Here is a 17,948-nt window from a genome sequence, read left to right on the forward strand (position 1 = left end):
CACTCCTGAGAACTTTCCAGGATTGCCAGTCTGTGCACCAAAGGGGCATGGCCTCGTCTTCTTTCCTATACATTCAATGGACAGATGGAGACCCAGAATCCAGAGTTCTTTTTTGCTGGGTTATGTGCTGGCCAGATATGAACAGCTGGAGGGTATGCACTACACAGATGCTGCATGCGGTCTTATATAATTTAATGAATTAGTCCTGTTACAATCACTAAACTGAAAGAATGTAGTACAGTGTATCAGCCACAGGACCGCTGCGGCTGCTTGGTATCTCCAATACAAAAAGCTGCAGCACTAGTCACTTCTGTATGATGTGCATATGTCTACATACCCTCCAACATCTCATGCATAAAATCTGCATAACTGCGGGAAGGGGCATGTCCAAGGGTAGAGGGGGTGTGGTCAGTTGCACAAATCCAGCAGCAGCTCCTACAGTGAGAGCAGCACCCATTGATGATGATGATAGTTACACAAATGCTGTGGCCCTGCCTCTTCCTGCTCCTCCCCTACACGTGCTGCACACAGACCGGGCTGCGCCCCGGGAGTGATTGGTGACTGAGGTGCATGAAAACTGGTACAAAAAATGGTACAAAACTACAGTCACGTTGTATAGGCTGATTGCTATTGTTATTCGTGTAGAACGTGATAGAGATATTTCAATTGTTCATATAAATATCACACTACATTTATAGAACATCAAAGCCACCAACATGCAGATGTAGTCCCGGGTGTGGGGGTCCCTGTGCTGGATCTGTCCCATGCCTCTTTGTTACACCTCGCACCTCAGTGATTAACCTTGTGCCGCAGTGCTGTCAGAGGGATGCGGTATACACTGTCTGCATTTATGCCACGGCTAGCAATCTGTTTCTAAGGTAAATGTCTCCCTTATTCAAGATAACTTATCTATCTAATTTCACCAACACCAGAAGCCAGACATGCCAATGCGCATTTCGCCACATATCCGGCTTAGTCAGGATAAAAAATATGAAGACTCATACACCACAACCATACGTATTAAACCAATTATTTATTTTCTTTGATTCACTATCTTGAATTCTATATTTTTATATATTATATGTATGCATAAAATGAAAAAAAAAAACAGTTCTGTAGATGGAATATTCCATGCAGCATTGGGTGTATCAGGATCTGTCACTCTGCACACTGCTACATTCCCTGACTTCTTTAGATATAATATTCCATGCAGCATTGGGTGTATCATTATTTGTAGCTCTACACACGGCTATATGTCCTGACATCTGTAGATGGAATATACTTTGTAGATGGAATATTCTGGGCAGTGTTAGGTGTATCGGGATCCGGTAGTTCGGTACACGGCTATATTCCCAGATTTCTGTAGATATAATAAATCATGCAGCATTAAGTGTATTAGGATTTGTTGCTCTGTACATGGCTACATTCCCTGACTTCTGTAGATGGAATATTCCATGCAGCATCTGGTGTATTAGGCTATGTCGCTCTGCACACGGCTATATTCCCTGACTTCTGTAGATAGAATATTCTGTGCAGCGTTAGGTGTATCAGAATCTGTTGATCTAGAAATGGCTATATTCCCTGACATCTGTAGATGGAATATTACCATACGGGATTGGGTGTATCAGGATTTGTCTCTCTGCACATGGCTATATTCCCTGACATCTGTAGACGGAATATTCCATGCAGCGTTAGGTGTATCAGGATCTGCCACTCTGCACATGGTGTAATTCCCTGACTTCTGTAAAGGGAATATTCCATTCAGCATTAGGTGTATCAGGATCTGTTGATCTGCACATGGCTATATTCCCTGACATCTGTAGATGGAATATTACCATACGGGATTGGGTGTATCAGGATTTGTCTCTCTGCACATGGCTATATTCCCTGACATCTGTAGACGGAATATTCCATGCAGCGTTAGGTGTATCAGGATCTGCCACTCTGCACATGGTGTAATTCCCTGACTTCTGTAGAAGGAATATTCCATGGATGGTATTCAGTTCCTTTAGTGAGAGGGCTTGTATGGCAAGGATGGTTTTTTCTAGCTGAAAACAAGGAATCCTTGCCTTCAAAGTATATTTAATGTACGACCCTTTTAATGACCACATTCGCTGTTTCCACCTCGCTTGTTCCTTGAGGTGAGGTGGAAACAGTGGGTGAAAAGGAGGAAGTTGAATACAATGACGGCGAGCTATCGCCACCTTTCGCTGTCATAGCTCACCATTAGGGCATTGAATATACCCCCATGCAGCATTAGGTGTATCAGGATCTGTCCATCTGCACACGGCTACATTCCCTGACTTCTGTAGATGGAATATTCCGTGCAGCGTTAGGTGTAGCTCTGCATGCAGCTACATTCCCTGACTTCTGTAGATGGAATATTCCGTGCAGCGTTAGGTGTAGCTCTGCATGCAGCTACATTCCCTGACTTCTGTAGATGGAATATTCCATGCAGCGTTAGGTGTAGCTCTGCATGCAGCTACATTCCCTGACTTCTGTAGATGGAATATTCCGTGCAGCGTTAGGTGTAGCTCTGCATGCAGCTACATTCCCTGACTTCTGTAGATGGAATATTCCGTGCAGCGTTAGGTGTAGCTCTGCATGCAGCTACATTCCCTGACTTCTGTAGATGGAATATTCCGTGCAGCGTTAGGTGTAGCTCTGCATGCAGCTACATTCCCTGACTTCTGTAGATGGAATATTCCGTGCAGCGTTAGGTGTAGCTCTGCATGCAGCTACATTCCCTGACTTCTGTAGATGGAATATTCCATGCAGCGTTAGGTGTAGCTCTGCATGCAGCTACATTCCCTGACTTCTGTAGATGGAATATTCCGTGCAGCATTAGGTGTAGCTCTGCATGCAGCTACATTCCCTGACTTCTGTAGATGGAATATTCCATGCAGCGTTAGGTGTAGCTCTGCATGCAGCTACATTCCCTGACTTCTGTAGATGGAATATTCCGTGCAGCGTTAGGTGTAGCTCTGCATGCAGCTACATTCCCTGACTTCTGTAGATGGAATATTCCGTGCAGCGTGAGGTGTAGCTCTGCATGCAGCTACATTCCCTGACTTCTGTAGATGGAATATTCCGTGCAGCGTTAGGTGTAGCTCTGCATGCAGCTACATTCCCTGACTTCTGTAGATGGAATATTCCATGCAGCGTTAGGTGTAGCTCTGCATGCAGCTACATTCCCTGACTTCTGTAGATGGAATATTCCGTGCAGCGTTAGGTGTAGCTCTGCATGCGGCTACATTCCCTGCCTTCTGTAGATGGAATATTCCATGCAGCGTTAGGTGTAGTTCTGCATGCAGCTACATTCCCTGACTTCTGTAGATGGACTATTCCATGCAGCGTTAGGTGTAGCTCTGCATGCTTCATACTTTTACAGCAAAGTATAATACACAATTGCATGGTGATAACCACAAAAAGAGCAATTTATTCCATATATTAAGTATAAGCACCACCAGTTTGCATCCGCATTGCCCCAAACTTCTATAGAGAATGCTCTGAACTTCAGAGTAAGAGGTGTACAGTTTTATAAATATCACAATGAAAAATACTGTGGCATAATAACTGTACACAAAGTATACATTGAAGGTCAATAATCATAGAAAGGTCACATGTTGAACTCATTGTAGCATTGGATGCAATCCTCTGTTGTCTTCTGCGGTGGGTCATTGTCCTACCACATGTATGCCCCCGCGCTCCCTTCTGTAGACCTGTACAAAGTGGTTAGATCATGCATACTACAGTATAACTACAGTTGTATCAGCCATATTTAGTCTGGGCAAAAGGTGAGTGTTTCCTTAGGGTCACCAGAAGCTTCTTATTGCAATAAGGAACAAAACAAGTCCACACAGTACGCAGGTCATGTAGTAAGTACATAAATCATGTTTATCCCGATAATACCGTGTATGCACTGAGCACAAGTGGAACATCTTCCCTACGACCAGCTGCAAATATCATTCAGTATACGTTTCATGAGCGGTATCTCTAAATCATAACCTTAGTCATTACTGATGGTCATAAAACTTGTGACTATTATAAGTATGCGATAATGGGATTGTTGATTGATACTTTGTCTAGTAGGTTCCACAGGGTTAAAAGGTCACCAGGGTCAAAAGGAAGACATACGATTCGCACATGTCTTGGGTGTCAAGGTGGACACTTGTTGACATGGACCCTCAATGAGTGTAAGGCGTGCCCACGCATAGCTCGTTTTGCTTGCCATGCTTCAGGCACGGTGTCCCGCCACACTTGGCACACTATTATATACTCCCTCTATGCCGACGAAGATGGTGAAATATGGAAAAGTTCCCCCCCCCCCCCCAAAAAAAAAAATGTGAAAAATTATTTCAACCTTTAGATCATTTTGCCCTCTTGAATGTCGACCTTTTAAACCTCTCAACCTATTACTGTGTATCTATACCAGTGGTAGCCAACCCTAGCCCTCGAGAGCTACCAACAGTTCACATTTTCCAGACAACCTAGCTGCTGCACAGCTGCACTCATTAATGACTGACGCATTTTAGAAGATCCACAGATGGAGCTAATTAGCTCACTTGTGATTCTGTGAGGAGACCTGCAAAACCTGCACTGTTGGTAGCTCTCGAGGACTAGGGTTGGCTACCCCAGCTCTATACACTATGGGTGTCATTTAATAGGATGCGATTTTTAGTCACTTTTAAATTTGCCCATTATTGCACATGTTTAAAATCAAAATTTTTTATGCAAATTTGCATATTTAATTAGGTGCGTATTCCGGGGAAAAAAGTGCGATATGGTGCGATAATGTGCAATTTTTAGTCATGAAAATGTGCGAATTTGTGAAAAAAAAAATTTTCTTAAATGGCGTGAGGTCCCCCCTCCTGAGCAGAACCAGCCCCGGGGCTCATTGAGCCGGACCTGGTTCCAAAAATACAGGGAACAAAAAATATGTGGGTCCCCTATATTTTGGAACCAGGTCCGGCTCAATGAGCCCGGGGCTGGTTATGCTCAGGAGGGGGGACCTCACGCTGTTTAAAAAAAATAAAATTAACTTTTACACATTTTTTTAAGACAGGACCATGCAAATTCGCCTGTCAGAACCTGGTCTGCATGTGTGGTGAATTTTAGTAACATTTTCCTGTTTTCGCATCTCATTAAATATGCGATTTGTATACTTTATAATGAGAAAACATCTGGATGCGAGTTCCGGCGCGACTAAAAATCGCACTTTCAGAATGTGCGATTTCGCAGCAAAATCAGCGGTTTTTGCCATTTTTCGCATCTTATTAAATATGCGAATTCGGGAAAAAGTACGATTTCGGACGTTTCTGGCGAATAAATCGCAAAAATCACATTTTCGGGTCTCGTTAAATGTCACCCTATAGATCAACCAGTTGACACCGGATAATGACATTCAGGATCAGTCTCTACACACGGATATATTCCCTGACTTCTGTAGATAGAATATTCCATGCTGCATTAGGTGTATTAGGATCTGTATCTCTGCACACGGCTACATTCCCTGACTTCTGTACATGGGATATTCCAGGCAGCATTATGTATATCAGGATCTGTATCTCTGCACAAGGCTATATTCCCTCATTTCTGTAGATGGAATATTCCATGCAGAGTTCCACAATATCAGATCTGACACTCTGCACACGGCTACATTCCCTGACTTCTGTAGATGGAATATTCCATGCAGCATTAGGTGTATCAGATCTGATGCTCTGCACACAGCTACATTCCCTGACTTCTGTAGATGCAATATTCCATGTAGCATTAGGTGTATCAGATCTGACACTCTGCACATGGCTACATTCCCTGACTTCTGTATATGCAATATTCCATGCAGCATTAGGTGTATCAGATCTGTCGCTCTGCACACAGCTACATTCCCTGACTTCTGTAGATGCAATATTCCATGCAGCATTAGGTGTATCAGATCTGACACTCTGCACACGGCTACATTCCCTTACTTCTGTAGATGGAATATTCCATGTAGCATTAGGTGTATCAGATCTGACACTCTGCACACGGCTACATTCCCTGACTTCTTTCGATGGGATATTCTATGTGGCATTAGGTGTATCAGATCTGACACTCTGCACACGGCTACATTCCCTGACTTCTGTAGGTGGATTATTCCATGCAGCATTAGGTGTATCAGATCTGACACTCTGCACACGGCTACATTCCCTGACTTCTGTATATGCAATATTCCATGCAGCATTAGGTGTATCAGATCTGACACTCTGCACACGGCTACATTCCCTGACTTCTTTCGATGGAATATTCCATGCAGCATTAGGTGTATCAGGATATGTCGCTCTGCACACGGCTACATTCCCTGACTTCTGTATATGCAATATTCCATGCAGCATTAGGTGTATCAGACTCCCATAGCTGTGTCTGCAGCTATATAATATGTCATGCTGCTTTCCCACTGCCTAAATGGGTAAAGACCAGGTATTTGTAAATGGGTCTTTAAATGGGTAAGAGCTATAAAGACCCTTTCCCACTGCAGCTCTTAAACAGTAATTTGCCATTTAAATGCCGTTTTTGTCACATTCACATATACCCATTTAAGCAACCCGTTTAAACCCATAGTAAACCTGGGCTGTCATATAGAATGGACTTTTCTGCCCCCACAGGCCCACACTGATGACGTTTGGAGAGAACAAAAGGAGGGGGTGGGGAGTGGTCTGATCAGTGTTGCAATAATGGCAGACAGAGCCAATGTCTCTGCTGATTTCATGCCTGATTTTCTTCCACTTCCTCATTCTGAGTTTCAGGGATCACTTCAGGGGTCTGCAGTCGCAGCATGTCCTCATTAAACAGTGGATGTTGTGGACTAGGCTGGCTCCACAGGTGGGGTTAATGTTTGTTCTGCACACACACGACTTTCGGCTGCTGCCAGGCTAGATGATAATGCTACTGGATTAGCAAGTGCAGAATGCCCGAAAACTACCATGCATTGGTCTAAGTACAACCACTCCCTACGTGCAGAGCCGCTTCGGTTCCGGTCTAGTACATTGTGGAATAAGCATTTCAATGCCTTCAGCTTATTTATAATTTGCGTAGTGGTTCTTATAAATCCTGATGCTGCCATCATATTGCTGATATTACGGTATATTGCAGCATCCTTTACCGTACCGGTCATCTGATACATGATTTCTTCTTCCCCACGAATTCGGAGGAGTTCCCTGATCTCCTCCTCTGTCCAACTGGGCATGGTAGCAGAATGTAAACAGCAGTACAGCACGAAAACGTTATAGCTCTTCTCTGTCTACTGTCTGCTGTGATTACTTCCTGGATGTGGTGACTGTACAGTCATCACAAGCATTCCCACTGCAGGGTACAGCGACCTGGAGCATTCCCACTGCAGGGTACAGCGACCTGGAGCATTCCCACTGCAGGGTACAGCGACCTGGAGCATTCCCACTGCAGGGTACAGCAACCTGGAGCATTCCCATTGCAGGGTACAGCAACCTGGAGCATTCCCATTGCAGGGTACAGCGACCTGGAGCATTCCCACTGCAGGGTACAGCGACCTGGAGCATTCCCACTGCAGGGTACAGCGACCTGGAGCATTCCCACTGCAGGGTACAGCGACCTGGAGCATTCCCACTGCAGGGTACAGCGACCTGGAGCATTCCCACTGCAGGGTACAGCGACCTGGAGCATTCCAACTGCAGGGTACAGCGACCTGGAGCATTCCCACTGCAGGGTACAGCGACCTGGAGCATTCCCACTGCAGGGTACAGCGACCTGGAGCATTCCCACTGCAGGGTACAGCGACCTGGAGCATTCCCACTGCAGGGTACAGCGACCTGGAGCATTCCCACTGCAGGGTACAGCGACCTGGAGCATTCCCACTGCAGGGTACAGCGACCTGGAGCATTCCCACTGCAGGGTACAGCGACCTGGAGCATTCCCACTGCAGGGTACAGCGACCTGGAGCATTCCCACTGCAGGGTACAGCGACCTGGGGCATTCCCACTGCAGGGTACAGCGACCTGGGGCATTCCCACTGCAGGGTACAGCGACCTGGGGCATTCCCACTGCAGGGTACAGCGACCTGGGGCATTCCCACTGCAGGGTACAGCGACCTGGGGCATTCCCACTGCAGGGTACAGCGACCTGGAGCATTCCAACTGCAGGGTACAGCGACCTGGAGCATTCCCACTGCAGGGTACAGCGACCTGGGGCATTCCCACTGCAGGGTACAGCGACCTGGGGCATTCCCACTGCAGGGTACAGCGACCTGGGGCATTCCCACTGCAGGGTACAGCGACCTGGGGCATTCCCACTGCAGGGTACAGCGACCTGGGGCATTCCCACTGCAGGGTACAGCGACCTGGGGCATTCCCACTGCAGGGTACAGCGACCTGGGGCATTCCCACTGCAGGGTACAGCGACCTGGGGCATTCCCACTGCAGGGTACAGCGACCTGGGGCATTCCCACTGCAGGGTACAGCGACCTGGGGCATTCCCACTGCAGGGTACAGCGACCTGGGGCATTCCCACTGCAGGGTACAGCGACCTGGGGCATTCCCACTGCAGGGTACAGCGACCTGGGGCATTCCCACTGCAGGGTACAGCGACCTGGGGCATTCCCACTGCAGGGTACAGCGACCTGGAGCATTCCCACTGCAGGGTACAGCGGCCTGGAGCATTCCCACTGCAGGGTACAGCGACCTGGAGCATTCCCACTGCAGGGTACAGCGACCTGGAGCATTCCCACTGCAGGGTACAGCGACCTGGAGCATTCCCACTGCAGGGTACAGCGACCTGGGGCATTCCCACTGCAGGGTACAGCGACCTGGGGCATTCCCACTGCAGGGTACAGCGACCTGGAGCATTCCCACTGCAGGGTACAGCGACCTGGGGCATTCCCACTGCAGGGTACAGCGACATGGAGCATTCCCACTGCAGGGTACAGCGACCTGGAGCATTCCCACTGCAGGGTACAGCGACCTGGAGCATTCCCACTGCAGCTCTACCCATTTAAAAAGGCTAAAAAAATGGCAAGTTGCCATTTAAGAGCTGCAGTGGGAAAGGGGTATCAGAGAGACATACCTGTCTTTCCAACATCTTTTCCATATAAAATACGTATATTGGAAAGTAGAAAAGAAAAATATATATTTCCTATGCAGGAAGGGGGCGGGGGTCCAGCCGGGCCCAAAAAATAATCTCCTATGACTATGCGGGTTGTGTACCCTGAAATAGTAACAGATGTTGGGGTGACATTAGATGTCCTGCTACAACATACATGTTTAGATTGAGAAATTAGAAGTGGAAGAAACTGTTTAAGCCACAGCGTACATAACGATGTTCCTGGGGGAAGCTGGGAAAGTGTCCTTCCTGATGACACCTGCGCATTACTAACACCAGAGGCATCAGCAGTGCTCATCCCTCAGTGATATACTGTCATATAGCAGTGACATTTACTAAGGGCAGATTGGTAGTATAGCCCCATGCCAACACATCACTCCTGATATATAGTGGGAGGAGCAGGGTCCCCAGAAGCACAGAGTATATCAGGAGATGGGTGAGGTGTCAGTGAGGACAGGGCTGCATGTGACAGGGGCAGTGACATGATGTGAGGAGAGGAATGGGGGCAGCAGGAAGACACAGACTGAGAGTTATATAGTGGGAGGAGCAGGGTCCCCAGCAGCACAGAGTATATCAGGAGATGAGGGATGTGTCAGTGAGGACAGGGCTGCATGTGACAGGGGCAGTGACATGATGTGAGGAGGGGAATGGGGGCAGCAGGAAGACACAGACTGAGAGTTATATAGTGGGAGGAGCAGGGTCCCCAGCAGCACAGAGTATATCAGGAGATGAGTGATGTGTCTGTGAGGACAGGGCTGCATGTGACAGGGGCAGTGACATGATGTGAGGAGGGGAATGGGGGCAGCAGGAAGCCACAGACTGAGAGTTATACAGTGGAAGGAGCAGGATCGCCAGCAGCACAGAGTATATCAGGAGATGAGGGATGTGTCTGTGAGGACAGGGCTGCATGTGACAGGGGCAGTGACATGATGTGAGGAGGGGAATGGGGGCAGCAGGAAGCCACAGACTGAGAGTTATATAGTGGGAGGAGCAGGGTCCCCAGCAGTACAGAGTATATCAGGAGATGAGTGATGTGTCAGTGAGGACAGGGCTGCATGTGACAGGGGCAGTGACATGATGTGAGGAGGGGAATGGGGGCAGCAGGAAGCCACAGACTGAGAGTTATATAGTGGGAGGAGCAGGGTCCCCAGCAGCACAGAGTATATCAGGAGATGAGTGATGTGTCAGTGAGGACAGGGCTGCATGTGACAGGGGCAGTGACATGATGTGAGGAGGGGAATGGAGGCAGCAGGAAGCCACAGACTGAGAGTTATACAGTGGGAGGAGCAGGGTCCCCAGCAGCACAGAGTATATTAGGAGATGGGTTAGGTGTCAGTGAGGACAGGGCTGCATGTGACAGGGGCAGTGACATGATGTGAGGAGGGGAATGGGGGCAGCAGGAAGACACAGACTGAGAGTTATATAGTGGGAGGAGCAGGGTCCCCAGCAGCACAGAGTATATCAGGAGGAGTGATGTGTCAGTGAGGACAGAGCTGCATGTGACAGGGGCAGTGACATGGGGCCTTATTCTGGTTGGAGCGGCCGGGCCGTACGCGTACGTCCCGGGATTTTTTATGATCTGCGCATGCGTACATTCGCTAATGCACAGGCGCGACCACTCACCAACGCTTACAGACGGGTCTCTACGTGCGAAAAAACCTGTACGCGAGTGTACGGGTATTGGGGGCGGCATAGGGGCGTGTTGAGGGGAGCGGCCGAAATAATGAGGGAAACTGGGCGTAACATGGGCGTACACGGGGGTGTGCACCAAAAATGAGCGGTGCTACTACCGCACGATCGACTAAAGCACCGTTCATTTCGGACACAAAACAGGCGGCCGCCAACCACCATCTCAAACCACCCCTACAGATACCGCATGCCAGCGTGCGCCTGAGTTTGCTAATTAACGCTGATTACTACTCAAACACATACACCTGAATGTAATAAGCAATGCTGCAGTCTATTAAGTCCAAACCATGATTTCACTACCTGCAAGCCACACACAGCACGCAAACACATTGGAAGCTTATCTTTCTACACTTCTCTACATTTAAAGGTTTGTTTAATTTAAGGTAAGAATCTTTTTAAGACCTGCTTATATACGCTAAGGTAGCTATTTGTTAAACAGTTAGACACATTCACTACGTGCTTTCATAGACTTTACGCAGTAACACACTCAATCTACACAAGTCGACATGTGTCAACGTGTTCACTCTAATACAAACATAGGTTTTGTATTTATGATACAATAACATAAACCACATCTAACACCTACAAAGGATGTTTCAGCAATGTTTTAAGCCCATGCCCACTATTTTGCACATTAATTAATTCAATCAATTAATTAATTTTCATAATTATAGTTGAAAGGCAAGATTTGCAGGTCCATATATGTGAAGGGTATGTCAGCGTACACGGACGTACGCTCACTCTCACGAGCGGTGACATAAGCTGAGTTTTCTATTGAAATCAATAGGGACCCGTCCGTGCAAGCTGGCGTACGCTCAGATAGCCGCAAGAAGTCGGTGGGAAGATGGACGAGAGACGTCCGTAAACGGTGGTGTACGCTCAATTGTACGCCAGTTGTTGGAGTGTAAGGGCTGGCCCGTCCGTGTACGTTGGCGTACGCTCATTTGTACGCCACTCCCCTTCTACGTTGTTTATGCCCGTACGTATGCGGCTGAGTTGTGGGTGGACTTAACCCCAACGGCCGCGTACGGCTAGCGTACGTTAATAGTGAACGTACGCACGTTTGGCCACACCGATCAGAATAACCTCCATGATGTGAGGAGGGGAATGGAGGCAGCAGGAAGCCACAGACTGACAGTTATATAGTGGGAGGAGCAGGGTCCCCAGCAGCACAGAGTATATCAGGAGATGAGTGATGTGTCAGTGAGGACAGGGATGCATGTGACAGGGGCAGTGACATGATGTGAGGAGGGGAATGGAGGCATCAGGAAGCCACAGACTGAGAGTTATATAGTGGGAGGAGCAGATACCCAGCAGCACAGAGTATATCAGGAGATGAGGGATGTGTCAGTGAGGACAGTGCTGCATGTGACAGGGGCAGTGACATGATGTGAGGAGGGGAATGGGGGCAGCAGGAAGTCACAGACTGACAGTTATATAGTGGGAGGAGCAGGGTCCCCAGCAGCACAGAGTATATCAGGAGATGAGGGATGTGTGAGTGAGGACAGGGCTGCATGTGACAGGGGCAGTGACATGATGTGAGGAGGGGAATGGAGGCAGCAGGAAGCCACAGACTGAGAGTTATATAGTGGGAGGAGCAGGGTCCCCAGCAGCACAGAGTAGATTAGGGGATGTGTAAGTGAGGACAGGGCTGCATGTGACAGGGGCAGTGACATGATGTGAGGAGGGGAATGGAGGCAGCAGGAAGCCACAGACTGAGAGTTATATAGTGGGAGGAGCAGGGTCCCCAGCAGCACAGAGTAGATTAGGGGATGTGTAAGTGAGGACAGGGCTGCATGTGACAGGGGCAGTGACATGATGTGAGGAGGGGAATGGAGGCAGCAGGAAGCCGCAGACTGAGAGTTATATAGTGGGAGGAGCAGGGTCTCCAGCAGCACAGAGTATATCAGGAGATGAGGATGTGTCAGTGAGGACAGGGCTGCATGTGACAGGGGCAGTGACATGATGTGAGGAGGGTAATGGGGGCAGCAGGAAGCCACAGACTGAGAGTTATATAGTGGGAGGAGCAGATACCCAGCAGCACAGAGTATATCAGGAGATGAGGGATGTGTCAGTGAGGACAGTGCTGCATGTGACAGGGGCAGTGACATGATGTGAGGAGGGGAATGGAGGCAGCAGGAAGCCACAGACTGAGAGTTATATAGTGGGAGGAGCAGGGTCCCCAGCAGCACAGAGTAGATTAGGGGATGTGTAAGTGAGGACAGGGCTGCATGTGACAGGGGCAGTGACATGATGTGAGGAGGGGAATGGAGGCAGCAGGAAGCCGCAGACTGAGAGTTATATAGTGGGAGGAGCAGGGTCTCCAGCAGCACAGAGTATATCAGGAGATGAGGATGTGTCAGTGAGGACAGGGCTGCATGTGACAGGGGCAGTGACATGATGTGAGGAGGGTAATGGGGGCAGCAGGAAGCCACAGACTGAGAGTTATATAGTGGGAGGAGCAGATACCCAGCAGCACAGAGTATATCAGGAGATGAGGGATGTGTCAGTGAGGACAGTGCTGCATGTGACAGGGGCAGTGACATGATGTGAGGAGGGGAATGGAGGCAGCAGGAAGCCACAGACTGAGAGTTATATAGTGGGAGGAGCAGGGTCCCCAGCAACACAGAGTATATCAGGAGATGAGTGATGTGTCTGTGAGGACAGGGCTGCATGTGACAGGGGCAGTGACATGATGTTAGGAGGGTAATGGGGGCAGCAGGAAGCCACAGACTGAGAGTTATATAGTGGGAGGAGCAGATACCCAGCAGCACAGAGTATATCAGGAGATGAGGGATGTGTCAGTGAGGACAGTGGTGCATGTGACAGGGGCAGTGACATGATGTGAGGAGGGGAATGGAGGCAGCAGGAAGCCACAGACTGAGAGTTATATAGTGGGAGGAGCAGGGTCCCCAGCAGCACAGAGTATATCAGGAGATGAGTGATGTGTCAGTGAGGACAGGGATGCATGTGACAGGGGCAGTGACATGATGTGAGGAGGGGAATGGAGGCATTAGGAAGCCACAGACTGAGAGTTATATAGTGGGAGGAGCAGATACCCAGCAGCACAGAGTATATCAGGAGATGAGGGATGTGTCAGTGAGGACAGTGCTGCATGTGACAGGGGCAGTGACATGATGTGAGGAGGGGAATGGAGGCAGCAGGAAGCCACAGACTGAGAGTTATATAGTGGGAGGAGCAGGGTCCCCAGCAGCACAGAGTATATCAGGAGATGAGTGATGTGTCTGTGAGGACAGGGCTGCATGTGACAGGGGCAGTGACATGATGTTAGGAGGGTAATGGGGGCAGCAGGAAGCCACAGACTGAGAGTTATATAGTGGGAGGAGCAGGGTTCCCAGCAGCACAGAGTATATCAGGAGATGAGGGATGTGTCAGTGAGGACAGTGCTGCATGTGACAGGGGCAGTGACATGATGTGAGGAGGGGAATGGAGGCAGCAGGAAGCCGCAGACTGAGAGTTATATAGTGGGAGGAGCAGGGTCCCCAGCAGCACAGAGTATACCAGGAGATGAGGGATGTGTCAGTGAGGACAGGGCTGCATGTGACAGGGGCAGTGACATGATGTGAGGAGGGGAATGGAGGCAGCAGGAAGCCACAGACTGAGAGTTATATAGTGGGAGGAGCAGGGTCCCCAGCAGCACAGAGTATATCAGGAGATAAATGATTTGTCAGTGAGGACAGTGCTGCATGTGACAGGGGCAGTGACATGATGTGAGGAGGGGAATGGAGGCAGCAGGAAGCCGCAGACTGAGAGTTATATAGTTGGAGGAGCAGGGTCCCCAGCAGCACAGAGTATACCAGGAGATGAGGGATGTGTCAGTGAGGACAGGGCTGCATGTGACAGGGGCAGTGACATGATGTGAGGAGGGGAATGGGGGCAGCAGGAAGCCACAGACAGAGTTATATAGTGGGAGGAGCCTGGTCCCCAGCAGCACAGAGTATATCAGGAGATGAGTGATGTGTCAGTGAGGACAGGGCTGCATGTGATAGGGGCAGTGACATGATGTGAGGAGGGGAATGGAGGCAGCAGGAAGCCATAGACTGAAAGTTATATAGTGGGAGGAGCAGGGTCCCCAGCAGCACAGAGTATATCAGGAGATAAGTGATTTGTCAGTGAGGACAGGGCTGCATGTGACAGGGGCAGTGACATGATGTGACGAGGGGAATGGAGGCAGCAGGAAGCCACAGACTGAGAGTTATATAGTGGGAGGAGCAGGGTTCTCAGCAGCACAGAGTATATCAGGAGATGAGGGATGTGTCAGTGAGGACAGGGATGCATGTGACAGGGGCAGTAATATGATGTGAGGAGGGTAATGGGGGCAGCAGGAAGCCACAGACTGAGAGTTATATAGTGGGAGGAGCAGGATCCCCAGCAGCACAGAGTATATCAGGAGATGAGTGATGTGTCAGTGAGGACAGGGCTGCATGTGACTTGGGCAGAGACATGATGTGAGGAGGGTAATGGGGGCAGCAGGAAGCCACAGACTGAGAGTTATATAGTGGGAGGAGCAGGGTCCCCAGCAGCACAGAGTATATCAGGAGATGAGAGATGTGTCAGTGAGGACAGGGCTGCATGTGACAGGGGCAGTGACATGATGTGAGGAGGGGAATGGGGGCAGCAGGAAGCCACATACTGAGAGTTATATAGTGGGAGGAGCAGGGTCCCCAGCAGCACAGAGTATATCAGGAGATGAGGGATGTGTCAGTGAGGACAGGGCTGCATGTTACAGGGGCAGTGACATGATGTGAGGGGAATGGAGGCAGCAGGAAGCCACAGACTGAGAGTTATATAGTGGGAGGAGCAGGGTCCCCAGCAGCACAGAGTATATCAGGAGATAAGTGATTTGTCAGTGAGGACAGGGCTGCATGTGACAGGGGCAGTGACATGATGTGACGAGGGGAATGGAGGCAGCAGGAAGCCACAGACTGAGAGTTATATAGTGGGAGGAGCAGGGTTCTCAGCAGCACAGAGTATATCAGGAGATGAGGGATGTGTCAGTGAGGACAGTGCTGCATGTGACAGGGGCAGTGACATGATGTGAGGAGGGGAATGGAGGCAGCAGGAAGCCGCAGACTGAGAGTTATATAGTGGGAGGAGCAGGATCCCCAGCAGCACAGAGTATATCAGGAGATGAGTGATGTGTCAGTGAGGACAGGGCTGCATGTGACTTGGGCAGAGACATGATGTGAGGAGGGTAATGGGGGCAGCAGGAAGCCACAGACTGAGAGTTATATAGTGGGAGGAGCAGGGTCCCCAGCAGCACAGAGTATATCAGGAGATGAGAGATGTGTCAGTGAGGACAGGGCTGCATGTGACAGGGGCAGTGACATGATGTGAGGAGGGGAATGGGAGCAGCAGGAAGCCACAGACTGAGAGTTATATAGTGGGAGGAGCAGATACCCAGCAGCACAGAGTATATCAGGAGATGAGGGATGTGTCAGTGAGGACAGGGCTGCATGTGACAGGGGCAGTGACATGATGTGAGGAGGGGAATGGAGGCAGCAGGAAGCCACAGACAGAGTTATATAGTGGGAGGAGCAGGGTCCCCCAGCAGCACAGAGTATACCAGGAGATGAGAAGTGTGTCGTTGAGGACAGGGCTGCATGTGACAGGGGCAGTGACATGATGTGAGGAGGGGAATGGAGGCAGCAGGAAGCCACAGACTGAGAGTTATATAGTGGGAGGAGCAGGATCCCCAGCAGCACAGAGTATATCAGGAGATGAGGGATGTGTCAGTGAGGACAGGGCTGCATGTGACTGGGGCAGTGACCTGATCAACTGCTAGATAAAGCCCCTGTTCTCAATAACAAATGTGGACAGGTCACTGCACCCGGAAAGATGATCACACTGGGCTCCTGACATACTAAGAGCTGCTGTTAATATTCACAATTTAAAATGGAAGACAAATGGGATGAGCAGCAGATACGGTTCTCTGAGCTACGTCATACACGTCCCAACAATAAGTGGCCAAAGTCAGCCTAGACTGAAAGACTCTTCTGTCATGTAAATATGATGGTGGAGCCGTTCTATGTCCCTGACGGCCGGAGATCAGTGCAGTAACTCTTGTCCACACTGATACCTGCCCTCTGGAGAAGCAGCTCGCCGCAGTAATCTCTCAATGCGTAGGATGTGGAGCGCCAGGTGACGTTTCCGCTTTAGGCGCGCCATAGAGAAGGAGTTCCTAAACTTTGCATGTCCCAAGTGTAGATGGGAAACTCTGGGCTTCTGATTCGGTAAGATCTCCAGGTCCAGTTTTGTCTGCTCTGATTTCTGGTCGCCTTCCTTGTTCTTTGCTTCTTCAGGCTCAGGCAATGGACGAAGAGCTCGGTGTCTCCATCTCCTCCCTGTGTAGGAAAGTTATATGAAAAGGGTGAATCCCACACTCGCCAAATACACATAGGAGACCCTTTATAATGGCTCTAGTCTTCATCCAAACATCCAGACACGTTCATGGGGTATAACCTTCTGGACCTAGAACACTGCTAGATTCTAGGATATTATACAGTATATACAAGACTGCTTGCTCCTAGATTACTGGATACTTGGTCCATGATTTAGGACTCCTGGATTCCACAAAACAACTACATAGGAGACCCAAACAAACTACCAGACACTAGACTGTGAGATCCCACAACATAAGAGTCAAGCCGGGTAAATATTAACTTTACTTTATCCTAGAACCCAAGGTCCACAACTGCTAGACCCAGACTCTATAACCTAAGATGACGTAGGCATGATACAAAACATACAGAAAGCCTTCTTCCACTTCACATTGGGATAATTAGACAAAACTACAAAAAGTTTATTTCACTTCTGAAGTTATGGAAACGAGGTGAAATTATATTTTTACATTTCCCTCTGACTTTTTGCTGAATACTGGGAGTGAAGCTTCAGTACATGTTTACTATATGAAATACTATTAGATCCTAGTACTATATCCAAGGGTTATGCGGTCAGTTTACCTACAATCAAAATCCCGACAAGGTCAAAATACCGACTTGTACTTACTTTACCGTCCCAGTGGACATGGAGGGGGAATATAATAGTGTGCCCGAAGCACAGGGTTCATGTCGACCTATGTCAATATACAGACTCCCAAAAAATATGAAAAACGTGTCTAATTTTTAACC

At 49.1% G+C, this 17,948-nt stretch overlaps 1 protein-coding gene across 10 annotated transcripts in view; it reads right to left on the reverse strand.

The window, feature by feature from the left end:
• Positions 1-1,083: 1,083 nt before the first annotated feature.
• Positions 1,084-17,948, reverse strand: part of LOC146079846 (uncharacterized) — a 214,461-nt gene continuing 197,596 nt past the window's right edge. For 9 of the 10 annotated variants that reach the window (XM_083186496.1, XM_083186491.1, XM_083186499.1 and 6 more), the window contains one exon: positions 8,863-17,162. In XM_083186496.1, coding sequence (XP_083042622.1) covers positions 16,867-17,162 — 296 coding nt within the window. In that variant the 3' untranslated portion in view covers positions 8,863-16,866. Of the gene's footprint in view, positions 1,361-8,862; positions 17,163-17,948 lie in introns of those variants that run through there. The other variant, XM_083186495.1, reaches the window with a different exon arrangement.

This window comes from Crinia signifera, chromosome 5 (assembly GCF_055691185.1).
Source record: "Crinia signifera chromosome 5, ASM5569118v1, whole genome shotgun sequence".
In the NCBI taxonomy this organism is placed as follows: Eukaryota; Metazoa; Chordata; class Amphibia; order Anura; family Myobatrachidae; genus Crinia; species Crinia signifera.